General features: G+C 45.5%; 1 protein-coding gene across 6 annotated transcripts in view; it reads left to right on the forward strand.

Annotated features, from left to right (window-relative positions):
* Positions 1-17,813, forward strand: part of DCLK2 (doublecortin like kinase 2) — a 137,561-nt gene that overhangs the window by 97,651 nt on the left and 22,097 nt on the right. For 3 of the 6 annotated variants that reach the window (XR_011471549.1, XM_070415293.1, XM_070415295.1), the window contains 4 exons: positions 9,453-9,528; positions 11,020-11,128; positions 12,575-12,632; positions 17,611-17,730. Coding sequence is in view for 4 of the 6 variants with exons in the window: in XM_070415293.1 (XP_070271394.1) it covers positions 9,453-9,528; positions 11,020-11,128; positions 12,575-12,632; positions 17,611-17,730 (363 nt within the window). In the remaining 2 variants the exon portion in view is untranslated. The remainder of the gene's footprint in view (positions 1-9,452; positions 9,529-11,019; positions 11,129-12,574; positions 12,633-17,610; positions 17,731-17,813) is intronic. The other 3 variants (XR_011471550.1, XM_070415294.1, XM_070415296.1) reach the window with 1 other exon arrangement.

The raw sequence follows: 17,813 nt of genomic DNA on the forward strand, positions 1-17,813 counted from the left end.
TTCTATTCGCTGTAAGTTATCCCAAAACTTAGCAGCTTAAAACAACAACAAAAGATGATTTTTTTTTATCACACAGTTTTTGTGGGTCAGGAATTCAGGAGCAGCTTCATTGGCTGGTTCTGGCTTAAAAATTTTGATGAGGTTGTAGTCAAGATGTGCACCAGGGCTACAGTCACCTGAAGGCTTGGTTGGGGATGAAGGACCCCCTTCCAAGGTGATTCACTCTTGTGGTGTCAAGATGCTGCTGGCTCTCGGCAGGAGGCCTCCGTTCTCTGATGTTGGAGCCTCTCCATAACTGGCCTGAGTCCCTCAGAGCAGGGCAGCTGGGTTTCCCCAGAGCAAGAGATGGACAGTGCCATGCAGAAGCTCTTCTTTCTGTGACCTCGCCTTGGAAGGCAGACACCATTTCCTTCATAGCCTCGTAGTCACACTCATCAGCTAGTTCAGCCTGGGAGGAGACGACACAAGGGCATGAACGCCAGGAGGCGAGGCCCATGGGAACCATGTTGGAGGGTGGCAACCACACCCCTTCTCTCTGCTTTCATCTCTGTACCAAGCCACTCAAAGTTTCTTTCTTAGGCTGTCCCTGCTCCCTCCATGGCTTTCTGTACACTGTCCTTTGGGAGGGCCACACAACTCTCTCTCCCCGTCATTGTTATTGCTTTATTCTCCTTCCAGTCCTTTTGTTCTCTAGAGCTGTCACACTTTACCCATTCCCTTCTCTCCCCTTCAACTCCTAGAATCTCACCTCCACTGACATTTTCTTCTCTTCATCCCCATCTTCCTGACCCTCTGTCTTCTCCTCGACCTCAGTCACAACCTCTGTTTCTTCTGCCCAGTTCCCCTCAGAGTCCCTTCCATCTAGCTGATCACCCCCCCCCCCCAGGGAATATTTATTATGCTTAAATCACAGCATGTTCTGTAGGACAGAGAGGCAATAAAGAGTACTAAATGTGTCATCAGCTGCCAGATGGATGAAGAAAGCATTTCCCTGAAATTTAATTCATCATCCGCATCCCAATTTAAGACTTTCAAGGCTGTAGTAACTTCAGGTTTCAGAACCCGGGGCACATCTGCAGACACTGAAGAATAAAATGTCTCACATTTGAGGCTGAGGTGTATGCCCAGAGGCTGTCTACTGTGAGCATTCTTGTTGGTTGAAAGAAGAAACAAAAAAAAAAAAGTACATTTGGAACAGTTATCCAACATCTTGAGGTTATAAACTGTCTGGTGTGCTGATATTTTATCTGATGATGTCTCCTGGGCCTGCTGGTGGTGAAAGATTTTCCAGATTTGTGAGGTGTGATGAAAGGGCTGGTAGTATCTCACACTGATTGGCAGAGCTAAATGTAACTCTTTGACCTTCTGACCTTCAAAACTTCTTTTCGAAGCTGTGAAATGTAAATCCCCAGTAGCTGCTGACCTTGGATGCTTGTGCTTCTCCCGGGAGCTTTGGCTTTTCTTTGGTATTTCAAGCCGGTTAAGAATATTTGGTACTGAGACTGACTCCTTTTAGATCCTTTTTATTGCCCCAGAAAGGTTGGGTGGTAACTTCATCTTTGAATGTAATTGATTTTATTGACAGAATCCAAAAACAAAAGAGGGACTGAGCAGTTTTGAAGACTTCAGTGCCCTCCCAAAATAAATCATCTTAATGAGTCTCAGACTTAGGTTGAGGACAGTGATTTGCACATTGAAGCTGCTCAGTAAATAGAGGCATTTGGCGGGTAAACGACCCAACGAGGCTGCAGCACCCCTTTGTGGGAATGGAGGGGGAGTTTGTGAAGCACATCGGTGTACAGATAGGATCCACTGTGAAAACTTTATTCAAAACTTTATTTGAATATAAGCCACATGCGTTCATTGTAAATGCCCCCTTATTCATGGAAGTGATGGTACCAAGAAAATGCTTCTGGCCAGTGGATTAGAGATAATTGGACAGAGTTACGAGTTAAGACTTAGAGCTCATTGTAGTGAACTGGCCTATGCTGGTGTGCACCACTGGTAGCCTCCATAGCTGAAACCGAAGATACGGGCACCTCGCCCACCACCTTGGCATCCTAGGCATGGATGGTACCTCTCAGTGAAAGCAGGCAGACATGGCCCTACCATCTGTCTGCTGTTCAGAATCTACTCAGCCAACACTTTGCGTGAAGCTCACTTGTAGGAATGTGCTGAGATTCTGGGCTGGTTGGGAAGGGAGGCCATGTAGTCAGTCAACTGATACGGCAGCGAGTGATTCTCAGGGAACAGAAAGGCACAAGTCAGCTGCTTCCACGTAGCCCGTTCTTAGACTGTTGAGCTGGTTGCTGTCTTCAGCCTATACCTGCACAGTTAGGGGTTTCTGTTTACCACTGCTCACCACTATTATCACAAGTCTTAAGAGCCATTAATTTTTCTAAATGAATCCACGTCTAAGGTATGGCTACAGATAAGAATACTTTGAATGTTACCAACCCCTAGGTGCTGATTCAGATTAATTGTTCACAAATCTCACTACTGGTACTAAGTATTCCAGAGTAAATTGTCACAAATTCTAATATAAAATGATAAAGCTTTCTGTTTTAAAATGCCCGCCCAATTCAATATTTGTAATAATTGACACTGGGTTTCTTTCTGAAGAATGAAATTGATGTTTCTGGTATTTTTTTGTTGTTGTTGTTAAATACCAGAAATTTATTTTTATTTATTTTTTACAGAGAGGAAGGGAGAGGGATAGAGAATTAGAAACATCGATGAGAGAGAAACATCAATCAGCTGCCTCCTGCACACTCCCCACTGGGGATGTGCCCCCAACCAAGGTACATGCCCTTGACAAGAATCGAACCTGGGACCCTTGAGTCCACAGTCCGATGCTCTATCCACTGAGCCAAACCGGTTAGGGCTGGTATTTTTTTTTTTAACCACAAAAATAACAATGGAAGCAAAATTTGCTTGCAAATAATATCTAGTATACTAATTAAAAACGTTTACCTTTCAGAGGTCTTTTCAAAGAAAAAATTAAGGTCTCTATGTGTATTACCGTATGTGATAAGTTTACAGGAATGTGAGACATGTTCTAGAGACACCACAGTGAATATTTTCATGGGAGAATCTGCTGTTGGGTGGCATTCTTTGGTTAAGTTAATAACCTTGCAAGACTTCTCTCCGCCTGTTCTTAGAGGGGATAGTGTGAGATTAGCCAAAGAGCCCCTCGGCTCTGGAGTCAAACCTGGGTTTAGATTCATTTGCTGTGGTGTTTGGGCAAGTTACCTAACCTCTCTGAGCTTCGGTTTCTTCGTAAATCAGTGGGTGTGATGATAATAATTCATAAGGCATAAAGTACTCACTTCAGGACTTGGCACAAAGTAGGCATTCAATAAATTGTAATGAGTGCTGTCTCCCCTTTTCTTACAAAAAGAAAGTTGTTCTTTGGCTATAGATGACTTGCAATGACTATGTTATTGGATGAGTGACAGGAAGAACGTAAAGTAGCTGAACAATTAATTACACTTGCTGCCAGAAACTTCCTCCACAGAGGTTCTCAACCTTGGCTGCATGTTAGATCTTCTGTGGAACTTAAGAAACACCAATGCCTGGGCCCTACATCCATCTTTAATCTGCAGGACAGCCTGCCATAGAATTTTCCAAATCTTTCCAGTATGTACAGCCTTTCCTAGTATAACCAAGGACTGAGAGACACTGCTTTAAAGCAACAACACTACTCTGAGGGTGGTTCTGTTCTAGAGTTTTTAAGTATTTTGTTGGAGAAAAAGCTTGCTCAAGAAAGTTCTTGTGGACCAGCGGTGTGCCTATGACCAAATTTGGCCCATTGCTTATTCTTTATAAATAAAGTTTTATTGGAATACAGCCATGCTCATTTGTTTACATATGGTCTGTGGCTGCTTTCATGTTATAACAACAGAATTGAGTAGTTACAACAGAGACTGTATGACCTACAAAGGCTAAAGTGTTGGTCTCTGGCCCTTTAGAGAAAATGTGTCTGACCCCTGCAGTAGGCCACTTAAAATGGAATCACAGTGCCATTTTCCAAGATGCATTCAAGAAAGTCAACTTATTACACAAGAATATCTCCTAGATTCTGTCCAGTTCTTCCCTCCACGAAAAATCAAATAGTATCCTCAAATGTCAGTAGTCACATGCTGTAATGCATCGATATAGCCACTTTTGCTACTTAAAAAAAAAGTATTGCCTATTTCTGAACAAAGCATTTTAATACAGTACTTACCATTCCTCTTTATTTTATTTAATATTTTTATTGATTTCAGAGAGGACAGGAGGGGGGGAAGAGAGAGAGAAACATCAATGATGAGAGAGAATCATTACTTGGCTGCCTCCTGCATGCCCCCTACTGGGGATCGAGCCTGCAACCCCAGCATGTGTCCTTGACTGGAATCAAACCCAGGACTCTTTAGTCCACAGGCCTATGCTCTTATCTGCTGAGCCAAACCAGCTAGGGCCCATTCCTCTTTAAATTTTAGGTTTTGTAGAAATTTAATCATCTATGTATGAAAGAACTTTAATAGAGGACACCCTGCCTTGACTTTCTGGCTAAAAATGCAGAAAGCTGGAATGCGACTCATTATCACATGGACTCACTCAGCCATGAGTGCCTTTCTAAATGATCCTGGCAGCTGAGAACACTTTATAGCTTTTTCCGCTCTGTTTTAAGTCTTTTATTGAAAAAGTTCTTAGCAGAAGCGAATTCGTGTGCATTTCCCTTCCCTGCTCATAAAAACTGAGCTGCTCCTGCCAGAGGAGGAGGTGGGCAGGGCAGCGGTGCAGGTCACGGAGAACACGCTCCCCAATATCTCCACAGCTTTCATCACCTTCCCCCCTAGACCAATCAGGGCCTCCTCAGGAAATAGTCCCCCCTCTCCTTCCACCCCTCAACACAATCCCACCGCTTTGAACCGCTCAGTAATTATGGAAGCTATCTTGAAAGAGCCCAGATGCTGTCATCCACTTATGCTTTATTGAGGGGGACCTCCCCAACGGGCAGCGTCCAGGCACTTTCTTTGTGCTGTCTCAGCACCATCGTTGCTGATGGAAGCATGAAAGCTCATTAGCATTGTAAGAGATTTTAATAACAGTTCTTAGTTAGACAATAGAAACAAGACAGGTTTCATCAGGAATGCCATGTTTGAATCACTCTGGCGCTAATGCAACCCGTGCTTCAATACGAGAATGATTCTCTCACCAGAGACGGGGAAATATGTACATTGTGCCTGGGAGACAGGGAGACTTTCGTAGGCATAGCGTTACCCCTTGGTTTTCACGGCTCTTTGTCTGCGTGTCTCTCGGGATGCAGGGAGTGCTCTGCTCTATAGCTCCCAATAGACAAGCTCTGCCTGCACCCGGGATCTGTCCAGAGATCGTGGTGAACACCCGGCTTTTCTCGGACCCTGGATCACCGAGCTCCATGCCTGGGAGGTCAAGTAAACGTAATCACCAGCTGTGAGAACAAGCGTTGCAAGTGCAGATCTTTGCCTAAGCAAAGCGGCTCTTTGCCGACTCTCAGACCCTCGGAACTGCAGGAGCCACAGCCTGGATGTCAAGGTTGTGTGGAAGGGTTGAGGTGCAAACAGGAGCCTCTTCACAAGATTGCAAACTTCTGGGCAGCACCAAGCGTGTCCCTTCACCTTTGTGGCCTCTGAAAGCCCAGCACAGGTCCTTGCTGAGGGAGGAAAGGAGAACTGTCCTGTGTCTAGTCAGGTCACTGTCTAGTCAGCGGGGCTGGAATAAGGGGATTCCCCTTAGTTTTTCACGTCATTTTCTTCAAGAAAGCTTTATTTTTTATTAAAGGAACATATTTGGGTAAGTAATTACATATCACTCCTGTTAACTCTATTTTTAAAAATGCTTTAAAAAAACCATCATTCCATTTGAGAATTTTGAAAAATGTTCTTTTTGCCATTCTTGGCTAAGAAGGCTGCATTTCCCAGGGATTTCATGAAACCTTTGTCAGGTACACACGGGAGCTGGCTTTCGTTTGACCCTTCACCCTCGCCCTCTCTGTGAGGCCACCCCCTCCTCTGAGGCACATGCCTTCGGCCAAGTTGCCACCCTCGGTTAGTCGCCAGAGAACCAGCTTCTGCCACCTGCTCCGTCTCTTGGTCTGCCTCTGCTCTTTGCTGCCCCCAGATCCCAACACCAACCAGGTTCATCCCTGCTGGGCTGTCCAGGGAATCGGGACAGGTGGGCGTGGGGTCTAATCCAAGTAAACGGGGTAAGTCACAGTGGGGCGTAGACACTCATTAAACACTCTGAGGGGGTCACCCATCCATGTGAAAATGTACAAAGAGGTAAAAATGCCTGCATTTTAGCCCCTTCAAGACTTCCTTCTTAGTCCGAAAGAATACATCAGCTTGCAGTGAACTACAGCTTACTCAGTTTAGCTCAAGAAAGGGGCTTATTTGAAGAGAGTTACCTGTTTCCAGGAGAAGTAAGCAAGCCGGCCTGGGACAACGGCAGGTGGGGCTCAGGACCTCCGCAGGGGCGATGGGCCTGCACACCGCACACGTCCCTCCGGCTCTGAGGGTTGGGAAGGGGAGGTTCCTATCCGGTGCCCAGGCCTGACCAGCCAGCTGTGGCCTGAGGTGTGGGGCTGCCCTGTCTGGGCGATGAGGTTTAGACACACAGGTGAGCTGGTCCGTGCTCACTGTTGTTCCTGGGTGCTGACAGTCCTCCTCAGCACTGCAATCTAGGCAAGCAGCCATCTAGGGGGGTCTTTCCATTTATCTTTTGAGAAGATAATGTCCAAAAAAAACGACATTTCTCTCATCTTTATTCCATTAAGAATTTGGCTGATAGGAATTTAATTTGGCTCTCTCTTTCCCTTGACGGACAGTTTTCAGACTAGGAAGGCTTGGATGGGAAGAGGAACAGACTTTGAATCATTTAGCGGAAGTTCTCTTCTAGCCGTTGCACATTCAACAACTTAAAAGCAGCCCACAGCCACTCGCTTTGAGGCTCCGTGTGGGATAGACGCTTTAAGGCAGCGGTTCTCAACCTGTGGGTCGCGATCCCTTTGGCGGTCGACCGACCCTTTCACAGGGGTCGCCCAAGACCATCCTGCATATTAGATATTTACATTACGATTCATAACAGTAGCAACATTACAGTTATGAAGTAGCAACGAAACTAATTTGATGGTTGGGTCACAACATGAGGAACTGTATTTAAAGGGCCAGAAGGTTGAGAACCACTGCTTTAAGGAAAGATGCTAGTAACTGGTATTGAATTAGTGTTTCATGTCAGTGGCTGTGCTAAATGATTTTACCTGTGTGAGCTAATTTTAATTCTTTAGCAAATCTTTGAGCTAGGTGCTGCTACTGTCCCTCTATTCAGAGCAAAAGAGAAGACCTGGAAAGGTTAAGTAACTTTTCAACAAGAAGAGATTATCTGAGTTCATCTAAGTATTAAATGAATGTGGGGGGAGGCAGTGGAAACAAATTGGACAGGCAGGTATGGGGACATCACGACCCGAATGCTACACTGAAGATTTGGGGGTTATTCTGTTGGTAACACAGACCCACTGAGGTTTTTGGATCCTGGGGCTGACACCAGAACCGTCCTGTGGAAGTTTCTCTGGCAACAGTGCGTGGACCAGGGGAGACGAAGGGGGCCGCTGGTGAGCTGCTGAGAGAAGCGTGAGGGGGACTGGGACCAGGTGGGAGCTGGGGGACGGAACAGTGGAGAGCGTGGTGGTTTGTCTTTCCCTCCGGTTTACATCCCCGCTCAGGACCTTGTTTTAAACATCCTAGCATAGACTCCCACCTGTTCAGAAGCCGCCTAGTATAAATAAAACAACAAAACAACAAACAAATAAAACAACAAAACAAATGCAATTGCTACATTTTGAAAACCTTTCCTTGTTGACCAGTTACCTCGTATTGTGAGGAAGGAACATGATTGACTTCTGAGGAGCCCGGTGTTTAGTGCATTTGTCCCCCAGAAAGGGACCCCCACGCAAACCCATGCGCCTGCACAGCACTTGCCAGGGCAGAGGGAAGAAAACAAAACCCTGTGCGAGGGGTGTTTGCCACGCAGGACGGGGGCTCGTTTGGTGTATCTCACGTTCCTTTCCCGTGGCCTCGGGGTTCCTAACAGGACACGCTGCTGCCGGCGTTATAGTCCACACAGGTGCAGCTGCCTGGGGTCTGAGCAAACAGCCCTGGTGTTGCGTGTCTCTCATTCTCAAGCCTCGTCTTTTATCCCAGAAGAACTTGTGGGTGATCCTGTTTGAAGGAATGTCTTATAAGCATTGGGCTCTCCTGGGGTTTGAACCAAACCCAGCTCTGGTGCAGTTCACCTCACCCAGAGGAGAATAGACCCAGTGACTCCAACCAGTGGGCACTCTGGGAAGGGCGGTCCCTGCCGTGGACCTGTGTCCTTGATGCTTTTGTGGAGCAAGCGTGAGTTAAGCACCGTGTGTACCAGACATGGTGCTGCACATGCGGGATGCAGCCATGAAGATGGGCCAGAAGCTACCAGGATAGTTGGATGTGTGGACACAGATGCAAGTGTGGAAACACACCAAGACAAAAAATGTCGAAGATGCTTTCTCAAGATTTCGTAGGTCCTTTGACCCTGTAAGCTCCTGAAAGGCATAATTGAGAGAGAGAGGGAGGGAGGGAGGGAGGAAGGGGAGAAGAGAAAAGAGAAGAGAAGAGAAGGGAAAATTAAAGATCAAAGGGAAAAGTTTTAGTTCAGAAGCATAAGAGCCCTTGGGGATTAAGAAAAAATTCCATAAGCCTACAGAATAATAAACTTAATATGAATAATAGTCACAATGTGAGATTTTCAGTTTAAGAACTAGAGATATTTGTGTGTTAGAATGAGAGCTTCAGTTTTTTGTTTTATGTTTTATTTCCCTCTGGATCCTAGTAATGAAAATCCTCATGGTCCTCAGGAGGGATTCCTGCTGCCTCAGGGTCAGTAAAGACAAGGGTTGAGCCAGGGCTGCACGCTGGGTCCTGAGGTGGTGCAGTCAGGAGCATGGGGGCTGGGTTCTCAGAAGGGCTTGCCCTTGGCAGGGACGCTCTGAAGTCAGCCTCAGGGGCGGCTGTGAGATCTGGGGATTCATTGCTGACTTGGAATAATCTGTAGTTCGAAGCCTGCCTTTGCCACTCGTAAGTACCCCATAGACATAGAGCTTCGATGCCATAGAAATCTTTATTTTATTGCATTGTCAAATGTAACACAATATCAAAGAGTAACACGCTGTCAATTTTCCTGATGTCTAATCCTAATAAAAAATATTGTCTCTAAGGATAAAATGCATTAATGTGATGTGTATAGGGAGAGAGTTGCGAGGAAAGAAAGGCCGCACCTCCTCTGTTTCTCTGCCTGTATTTTACATTCTATAAGCATTTTCTGTTATCTAAGGACGAGCGAGCTGAAGATGTGTCAAGTTTTCCTGATAAATAATGGTCACTCTCCTCTCTCAGCAGATTTCTGCACATGGCAGATCTTCTTCCAACATAAATGGCGGGCCTGAACTTGATCGTTGCCTGAGTCCCGAAGGTAGTTCTCAATCTGATGTTACGTTTATAAAGGAAGTCATCTGTGCGAACTTGGTGGCCACCCAAATCCACATGTGCTCAGTTATCTTCCTAAGCAGGGAGGTGATCATGTCACCAGTTTGGTCTTAGTGGGTTGTTAATTAAGCTAGTCCAATCTCACATTTTAGACTTGAGCTTTCTTTATTTTTCCTTAGTGGCAACCTGCTCACAAGTCCTAAATATAGACTTTTCTTTCTCTCAGTTAACAAACGAGTTTCTTTATATGATGTTTGCAATGTCGTGAGTACTGGAGATACATTGTAAAAAGTGGTTCATCTTAACCACTTCTTCGTCCTGTCCCCTACCGCCCACTACCACCACCTTTTTGAGAAGACTTTGCGCCAGGAATTAGCTTTAATATCTATAATAATAAAAGAGTAATATGCTATTTAGACCGGATGTCTTCTGGACTTCATTCCGATGTCCTTCTTGATGAAGCCGGGCCAGAGGGAAGCCAGCCCAGGTCCCGGGTGCCTGCGGCAGCTGGAGGAGGAAGCCTGGGTCCCGGGTGCTGGAGGGAAGCTGGTGCCGGCAGCCAGGGGAAGGAAGGCCTACTCTTGCACAAATGTTCGTGCATTAGGCCTCTAGTATATATATATATATAAATTGAATTTATTGGGGTGACGTTGGTTCGAAAAGCCATACAGGTTTCAAGTGTACAACTCAATAAAACATCATCTGTGTACCGCATCGTGCACCCATCTTCTCAAGCAAAGTCTCTTTCTGTCTCCATTTTCTGCCTTTTTGCCCACCTCCACCTACCCTCCACCCCCTTTCCCTCTGGCCATCTCCACACTGTTGACTGTGTCTGTGTGTTATTTATATATGGTTGTTTGATTTATTTTTATTTTTTTTGCTAGTCCCTTCACCTTCTTTCACCTAGTCTCCCCTAGCTCCTCCCCTCTGTCAGCTGTCAGTCTGTTCCATGTATCCATACCTCTGTTTCTATTTTTTTTGTCAGTTTATTTTGTTAATTAGATTCCACGTATAAGTGAGATCATATGGTGTTTGTCTTTCTTTGAGCCAGTTATTAGCTTTAACAGGCGTCCTAGCTGGCTAGAGTTTTCTTTACTAAAAAATCTTGAAGAGAAATCTTGTGACAGTATCTAAGGTTAAATCCCAACATCATCCCCTTCTTCTTTCTCAAATTTGACCAAAAAGTTTGAAGTTTTAGTTAGACTTCTTTGTTACACAAAGAATCGCTTATTTTAGCTGGTATTTCAGATATTTGTTATCTTTAGTGATTATATTGGTTTCTGATGCCAACCAGTCAAGTCGAAAGAAAATCGGTGATTCAGGTATTCTATTCAGACAATATGCTCAGAGACTTTCCTTATAGTTTTACCAGAGATTTAGAAATAAATGCATTGCAATTGATTGTTTGACAAGTATATAGGAATCAAGATGAAATGTTGGTGTGTTCTTTCAACTTTGCATTTATCCTCTTTCATAGGCATAAATGGAAACAGGTGCATTGAATCTTCAACTCTTCTTGAGAAGTACAGAATTGGAAAGGTTATTGGTGATGGCAATTTTGCAGTAGTCAAAGAGTGCATGGACAGGTGAGTGGATGGTGAGGATCATCATTTTTCCACCTACCCATACATTTCTCCTTGGAGTTTATTCTTAACCGGAGTGAACACAAGATTTTATGAAAGAGCCTAACTTTGGCCCCAGCTGTTTTGCATGCCCACAAGCAGTGTTTCAGGGAAAAAACATGTATTCAGATAGAGTATACGTACACCTGCTTTGATTTTGATTGAGCAATATATCATGTCTCATCCACGAGCCAGAGAACACTGGGAAAGAATAAGATGTATTCTTTAAAAATCTCATGGAGCATTTCCCTGTACTAGGCACGGTTCTCAGTGGTGTAACTCGTTTAATCCCCACAGTGACCCTCTCAGTTAATACTGCATGTACCAGTAGTTCAGGATGCATGAGCTCTGACTCCACTGAAGATCAGTGTTCAGACTGTTGCCTATATTAGAGTTATATCTTTGTTTGTCCAGCTTTATTTTAAGGTCCCGAATTCTCAAGTGGTATGAAAAGCATTCGTTCAAATTGCAGGCCTTTCGTAAACATCAAAACCGGAAAAGACTCAGATTAGTCTCTGTGTTTATATGCCTGCCACTTCCCTGCCTGTTCTCAGTAGTATTTTTACTCTTTGTGGGGAATTCTCAGGAAGCTCTGGCAACCACTGCTTTTCCATTCTGCTGCACCTCCTTATGGTGGTGCCATTAGAAATCCAAGGCAGGGTTTGGTTTATGTTATAGGGAAGCAACTTAAATAAAAGTTATTTTTCCAAGGTGGCCTGACTGGTGGGTAGTGTGACCCACTGGTCAGAACTGCTATATTCTAGAACTTCTGAAATGTTCGTTGTTGAACTGTTTTCCTATATGCGAAATATTTTTTGGCAGGTTCAGACTAAAATATGCGAAAGGTGATTAAATGTTAAATAACAACAAGAGTTGTGCGTCCCCGTAAATGACCTCTCTGGTGCCAGGAGCGGGCATCCAGAGGTGTGGTGAAGATGGCACCAGATGGAGTTGGAGCTGAGAAATAGATATTGAAAGTCTGGGGACTTTTGAGGTTTGAATGATGGACTAATAGAGTAATGTGAAGACATATTGGTAATAGGAAGTTTTCAGCTACTTTGAATCATTTTTCCTAATTTTATTCTGCCTTCTAAGGGAACTACCTTGAGGTTTAAGTATTAGAAAAAACAGTGTTTTGTCCATGTCCGATACAGCAGAGTTTAAGTACTTTCAATATGTAAATTATTTCATAATAATATGTAAAAAAGGAGATAGACAGTGTGGCTCTGGATTTTTTTCTTTTCTTTTTGGGGGGTACCTTTCTCCCTGACCCCAGGCCGCACGGTCTCTGATGAGCAGAGGAAGCAGTCTTTCCTCCCTGAGTCTGTGCTGTGGAGGAAATCAGAGAGGATGGTGCTATCGTATCTATGACTGACGGCTTTAAATGGCCTTCCTCTGATTATCCCGTAGGTCCACCGGAAAGGAGTTTGCCCTGAAGATTATAGACAAAGCCAAATGTTGTGGAAAGGTACAGTATACATAACTGCTTAGTAAAAGAAACTGAGAAACTGCGGTAAGATGATGATTGTGCTGAAGGCATTGAAGTGAAGATTTGCCAAGTCCTCAACAGGAATAAACCTGTGAAACTAGTGCAGGAAACACTAGTAAGCTTTTTTTTTTTTTTCTGCCATTTTTCAGAAACCTTAATCCTAAAACAGTACATTGTTTTGATCTTGGCGCTCACTATCAAAAAATATACTAGAAGAGGTCAGTGGAGGTAAAGGGGGACATATGTAATACTGTCACCCATAAAGATTAAAATGTTAAATTTTAATCTCTTCTCTAGGAGATGCATATTTCAAAATAAAACCCAGAACCACACAAAAAGGTGTCAGAAGTCTGAGACTTTACCCTCCTTTCAAACTAACAAGCTGGCCTTCCCGCTTTAATGACGCTGGCAGATGTACCAGTTTTACATAAAAGGAGACAGAGTTTCAGGTTAGATAGCAGAGGCAGAGCAGGGGAAGGAATTTTGGGCTAGTTGGTTACTCAGCCTATACATTGGCCAATCTGTCATGCTCCCTCTGCAAGTTAAATTTATTCAATTGTTCGTGTAATAAGAACGTGGGGCGGGGGGGAGTTGTTAACCTGTCTGCTCTTCGGTTTGCTTGTCTGCAATATACATGAGCATTATTAGGTAAGTTTACCTAAAATTTGACGTGTGCAAGATACTGTGCTACAAGTATAGTATTTTAGCATATAAACAAATACCAGTTCTGCAAACTGAAGAGTATGTGGGGAAGCATATGAGAGAGAAATAAATGATCAGAGAAGACACCATAGAGCAAGAAGCATTTGCGCTGGGCTCCCAGCAGGGGGCAGGCTTTCAGCAGGATGCAATGAAAGGAACTCCTGCCTGTGGCCACAGCCTGAGCAAAGGCCCCACGCACGGAGAGCATGCTCGGACCTTCTAAGTAGGAGAGCATTGCAAGATCAGCTTTGGGGCCAGATTTATGGAGGCTGTTGAGAAGGCTGTGGTGTTTGTAAATTTTAGAATTCTTCCATGTCTAATATGCTAAATAATATTCATTCTAAATGAATATTTATTGAATTCCCACAGTGTCTGAAGCTCTGAGCTTTCTGTTATGGTGCTTAGAAGTGGTCCTTCCTTCTCTTCCCACAGCCTTGCATTCATTATCCACGTGTTATGAGCCCAAGCAGGACATAAATCCAAATGAATGTTGTAGTCGTTTCCTAAGGATGTTGGAATAAATTACCACAAACTCGGTGGCTTACCACAACAGAAATTTATTCTCTCACAGCTCGGGAGGCCCTGGGGGGAACCTGCTCCTCGCCTCTGACTGAATGGCTTCTGGTGGCGGATGGTGGTCCTTGGCTTCTGGCCACATCACTCCCACCTCGGCCTCCATCTTCACCTCACTCTCTCTCCTGCGTGTTCATTTTTCCTCTTCGGGGTGGGGAACCGCCCTCTGCCTCTTATCTCCTAAGGCCAGCTGCGAGGGCACCCAGCTAATCCAGAGCGATCTCTTCCAGAAACCGTAATCACATCTGTAGATCTTTCCCCCCACCCCCCGAATAAAGCACCATTTACAAGTTCAGGGGCTTGCTCTCTTTGGGGGACGATTATTCAATCCACTACATAGCTCCACCACAGAAATCACAGGCGGTGATTTAAACATTTCTCTCTCTGACTGCATCCTCCTCAGCGATACTCAGAGGGCACAGCGATACCAGCTGTGAAGCCAGTGCCCGTCAGGAGCCATGCCCAGTGTGTTTCCTCACTCAGGCACTTCAGGACTCACTGGGCCGGTTACTGGAGAGCAAGATAAACAAAAGTCTCCAGCACAGCCAGTAGGAGCTGTGCGGGGAGCCAACACAGAGGGCCATGAGAGCAGCTAAGAGGTGTACCTCACCCGGCAGGGAGGTTGTGTAGAGGAGGTGAGATCTAAGCTGGTCTTGAGGAATAAACAGGAATTCACCAAGATGTGGGGAAAGAACGTTCCAGACGGAGAAAGTACCTGTGCAAACGCCTAGAGGTCTCGGTGAGAGATGGCACTGGGGATGGAAGTGAGAGGACAGGATTCAGTGGCTGTTGAGAAGGTAGACCTGGTGGTGCAGGAGCTGTACTGGAGGGTGAGGGAGGGAGGGTTGAGTGGGGGGCGCGGGATTCCTGTCTGCTCTGGGCAGCCAGGTTCCTTCAGTGAGACAGGGCACTGGAGGAAAGGACTGTGTGTGTTTTATGGGGCTGGGCAGTGTGGAGACAGGATGATGAGTTTGGTTTGGGAGAGTTGTTTATTCCCTAATCTCCCTCCCTCCCTTCTTCCCTCCTGCTCCTCCTCCTCCTCCTTTTGTCTCTTTATCTATCTCTATCTCTGTCTCTTTTGTATGTTCAAAACCACCACAGACAGAGATAAGGCGGTATCCTTTGCCAAGTTAGCAGTTTTCCTTGTCATTTACTCTCACACAGATCCAGGGCACACTGCCAGGAAATGATTCATATGTAAATTATTCGGAGTCAGAACCATGAATCACTTAGCATAAATAATGGTAGATGGTTGAACAGTGTTTAGTTCAGTGCAGTTCAAGGCAAAAGTGGTGTTCCTATTGTATTTAGAAATCTTTTCCTGGAAAATGAAATCTTGAGAGTATTTTTAGGTATTAGAAGCGAAGATACGTTTTGGGTTGCATGAGAAATGGGAAAGTAATATTTGTAGAGATTTTCATGCATTGCTTTTTGTTTTGCTTCTGACGGTGATTCCTTTAAAAGTGCATTCATAGACAACCACACAGGCGTAGTCAGAGGCTGGGAACAAAGGCTAGCGGCTCCCACATCCCAACAGCAGCATTTGCTCTGTGCTTAGAATACCAGCCACTGTCAAGTCGGACACAGTGATCTGAGGTAACATGTAGTGGAAGAGAAAATATTGCTGCACAATGTAAAATGCAGCACTGCCCGCAGTCCAGGGGAAAGTCCTCACTGACGTCCCAGGAGCCTTTCTGTTACGCTTTTCATGGGAAAAGACAACTTTGGGGAGGTGCAGTCTCCTTAGGCGGTACACATCCTTTTTTAACTCCAATTTGAGAGAGTTCCTGGGTCCTGGTAATGGGGATTATTTTACATGAATCACTCTCAATGAGCATCACAAGCAGAGGTAAATTTACAGACTCTTCCAGCTTTGGCGGAAATGGGGAGGAGGGAGAACTGAAGTGATACGTCCATTTAGCTTTTTAAAAAATGCCTCTTTTACTACAGTGGTAGCGACTGCTGTCCTGGCTTCACAGAGAGCGGAATGGATTCATTTTCTCCCCTTTGCGTTCAGGGAAGGGCAGCTCACTCTGCTCCCAGCGCTGGGCACGGGATGCGGCCCTCCCAGCCCTGCTCGCTGAGGGCACAGGTGTTCCTTCCTGCTCCACGCCTATGTGGGTCTGCCTGGCTGCCCAGTTCGCTATGATGCAACCTCTCGTTCCCGTCTTTTCGAGCAATTAAATGTATACAGCTGTGCAGCTATCATTTCATTTTTGAAAAATTCCAACTTGACGTTGACCAAAGCAATCTCCTTTGAAAGGTGATGTTGTGTAGCACAGGAAGTCTGGGCTTGGATGTCAGGAACCTGGGGTTTGCATTCTGCCTCGAAGCACTGTCCTAAAGGATGAAGGGTGAGGATGTTGCACAAGCACCCTGCACAGCGATGGACAAACAGTGACTGGACTCCTGGTCAGCACTGGTTCTTTTCTCTCCCCTGCCTCCGGTTAGCATTTGCACCGTCACTGGCCAGTGTTTACCTGGACAAGCACAGGGCATTCCACGCTCAAGAAACACAGCCCACCCTGTGCCGGCGCTTGCAACGGACTTTCTCTGTGTATTACTTATTGTTAACGTTTATACTTCCAACTATTGTCAGAAAAGCATTGGAGATGGCTTACGGTGAGAACACACGTTCACATGGATGCATGAAGATAAGAGAGGAACCATAAAATCTGAAGTTTTATCTCTGTATGTTCCAGGACCAAGTTCCGTTTTTTAAACAGAATGAGAACATGAACTAGAGATAAGATCATTGTGTTCCCACTGCAGTGGAACACTAAATTTAGTTCTGGAATTCATGATAGCAGAGGCACAAGGGACAGTGTAAGGGACACACACACACATGGATATATACACATATGTATTTAGGTAGCAAATGGTGTCTATAGAATGTGTCAGAGGGCAGCTTGTTAATTTTACAGAATGTACCCCAAATTCAAGACAATTCATTATTACAGTTAACGAGGACCGACGGGTGTGACGTTATTGAGAAGTTTCATGTCTCATGATAAAATAGAGCAGCAGCAGTTCATGACCCATCGTTGCGTGTGGAGAATAACTCCTCCATGCCGGGAGTAAACTTGTTGATGCAGGGCAGATCCCCAGGACTGACAATCGGGTGGTATTTTCAGAGGAGAAGTGAGTAGGGTTAAAATCAGAATCATGGTCCCCATGTGCACGTATATATCTTGGTTTCTGAAATACAGGATCATCGGGAGCATCCTCTGGTGAACGAAATGTTAATGCCCACGTCCTGTGCCACATGCATGCCGTTTCCTCTTATGCCCAGTTGTTGTTTCCCAGGGAACGGGGATTAAAACGTGGCTCCCGCTGGAGTACAAGCACAGTGCCGCGTGCCTGCACTTTGATAGCGCCACAGCCCCCTGAGGTGTTGGAGGCCGTGAAGAGACAGGAAGGCCGTCTGTTGTTATGTGTCAGGGTAGACCCACTGAGCCCTGCTGAGATGGCTGTTTTGAAGGGTGCCTGTTTTTTCTGTTACTGACCCTGAGATGTCACACTGACCTGTCCCGCTGGGAACCAGCGAGGGCAGGGTTTGGTGTCTCTGCACCAAGGGAGCTGCTTCCCTGGGCACCAGCCCTACAGACGGATGTCCTTTGGAACACAGACAGGCAGGGGTCCTGGCCGTCTGGTCACCTCCCCCCTCCCCCCCGTTTGACAGGAGCACCTGATCGAGAATGAAGTGTCCATCCTGCGCCAAGTGAAACACCCGAACATCATCATGCTGGTGGAGGAGATGGAGACGGCCACCGAGCTCTTCCTGGTGATGGAATTGGTCAAGGTAAGAGGGGGAGAGCTTTCAGGAGGTTTCCCTGGCGCCAGATCCCGAGACTTAACTGTGTTCTTGAAGGACCTAATCAGAAA

This window comes from Myotis yumanensis, unplaced genomic scaffold (assembly GCF_028538775.1).
Source record: "Myotis yumanensis isolate MYYU_CA2020_CCGP unplaced genomic scaffold, mMyoYum1.0.hap1 SCAF_5, whole genome shotgun sequence".
Lineage (NCBI taxonomy): Eukaryota > Metazoa > Chordata > Mammalia > Chiroptera > Vespertilionidae > Myotis > Myotis yumanensis.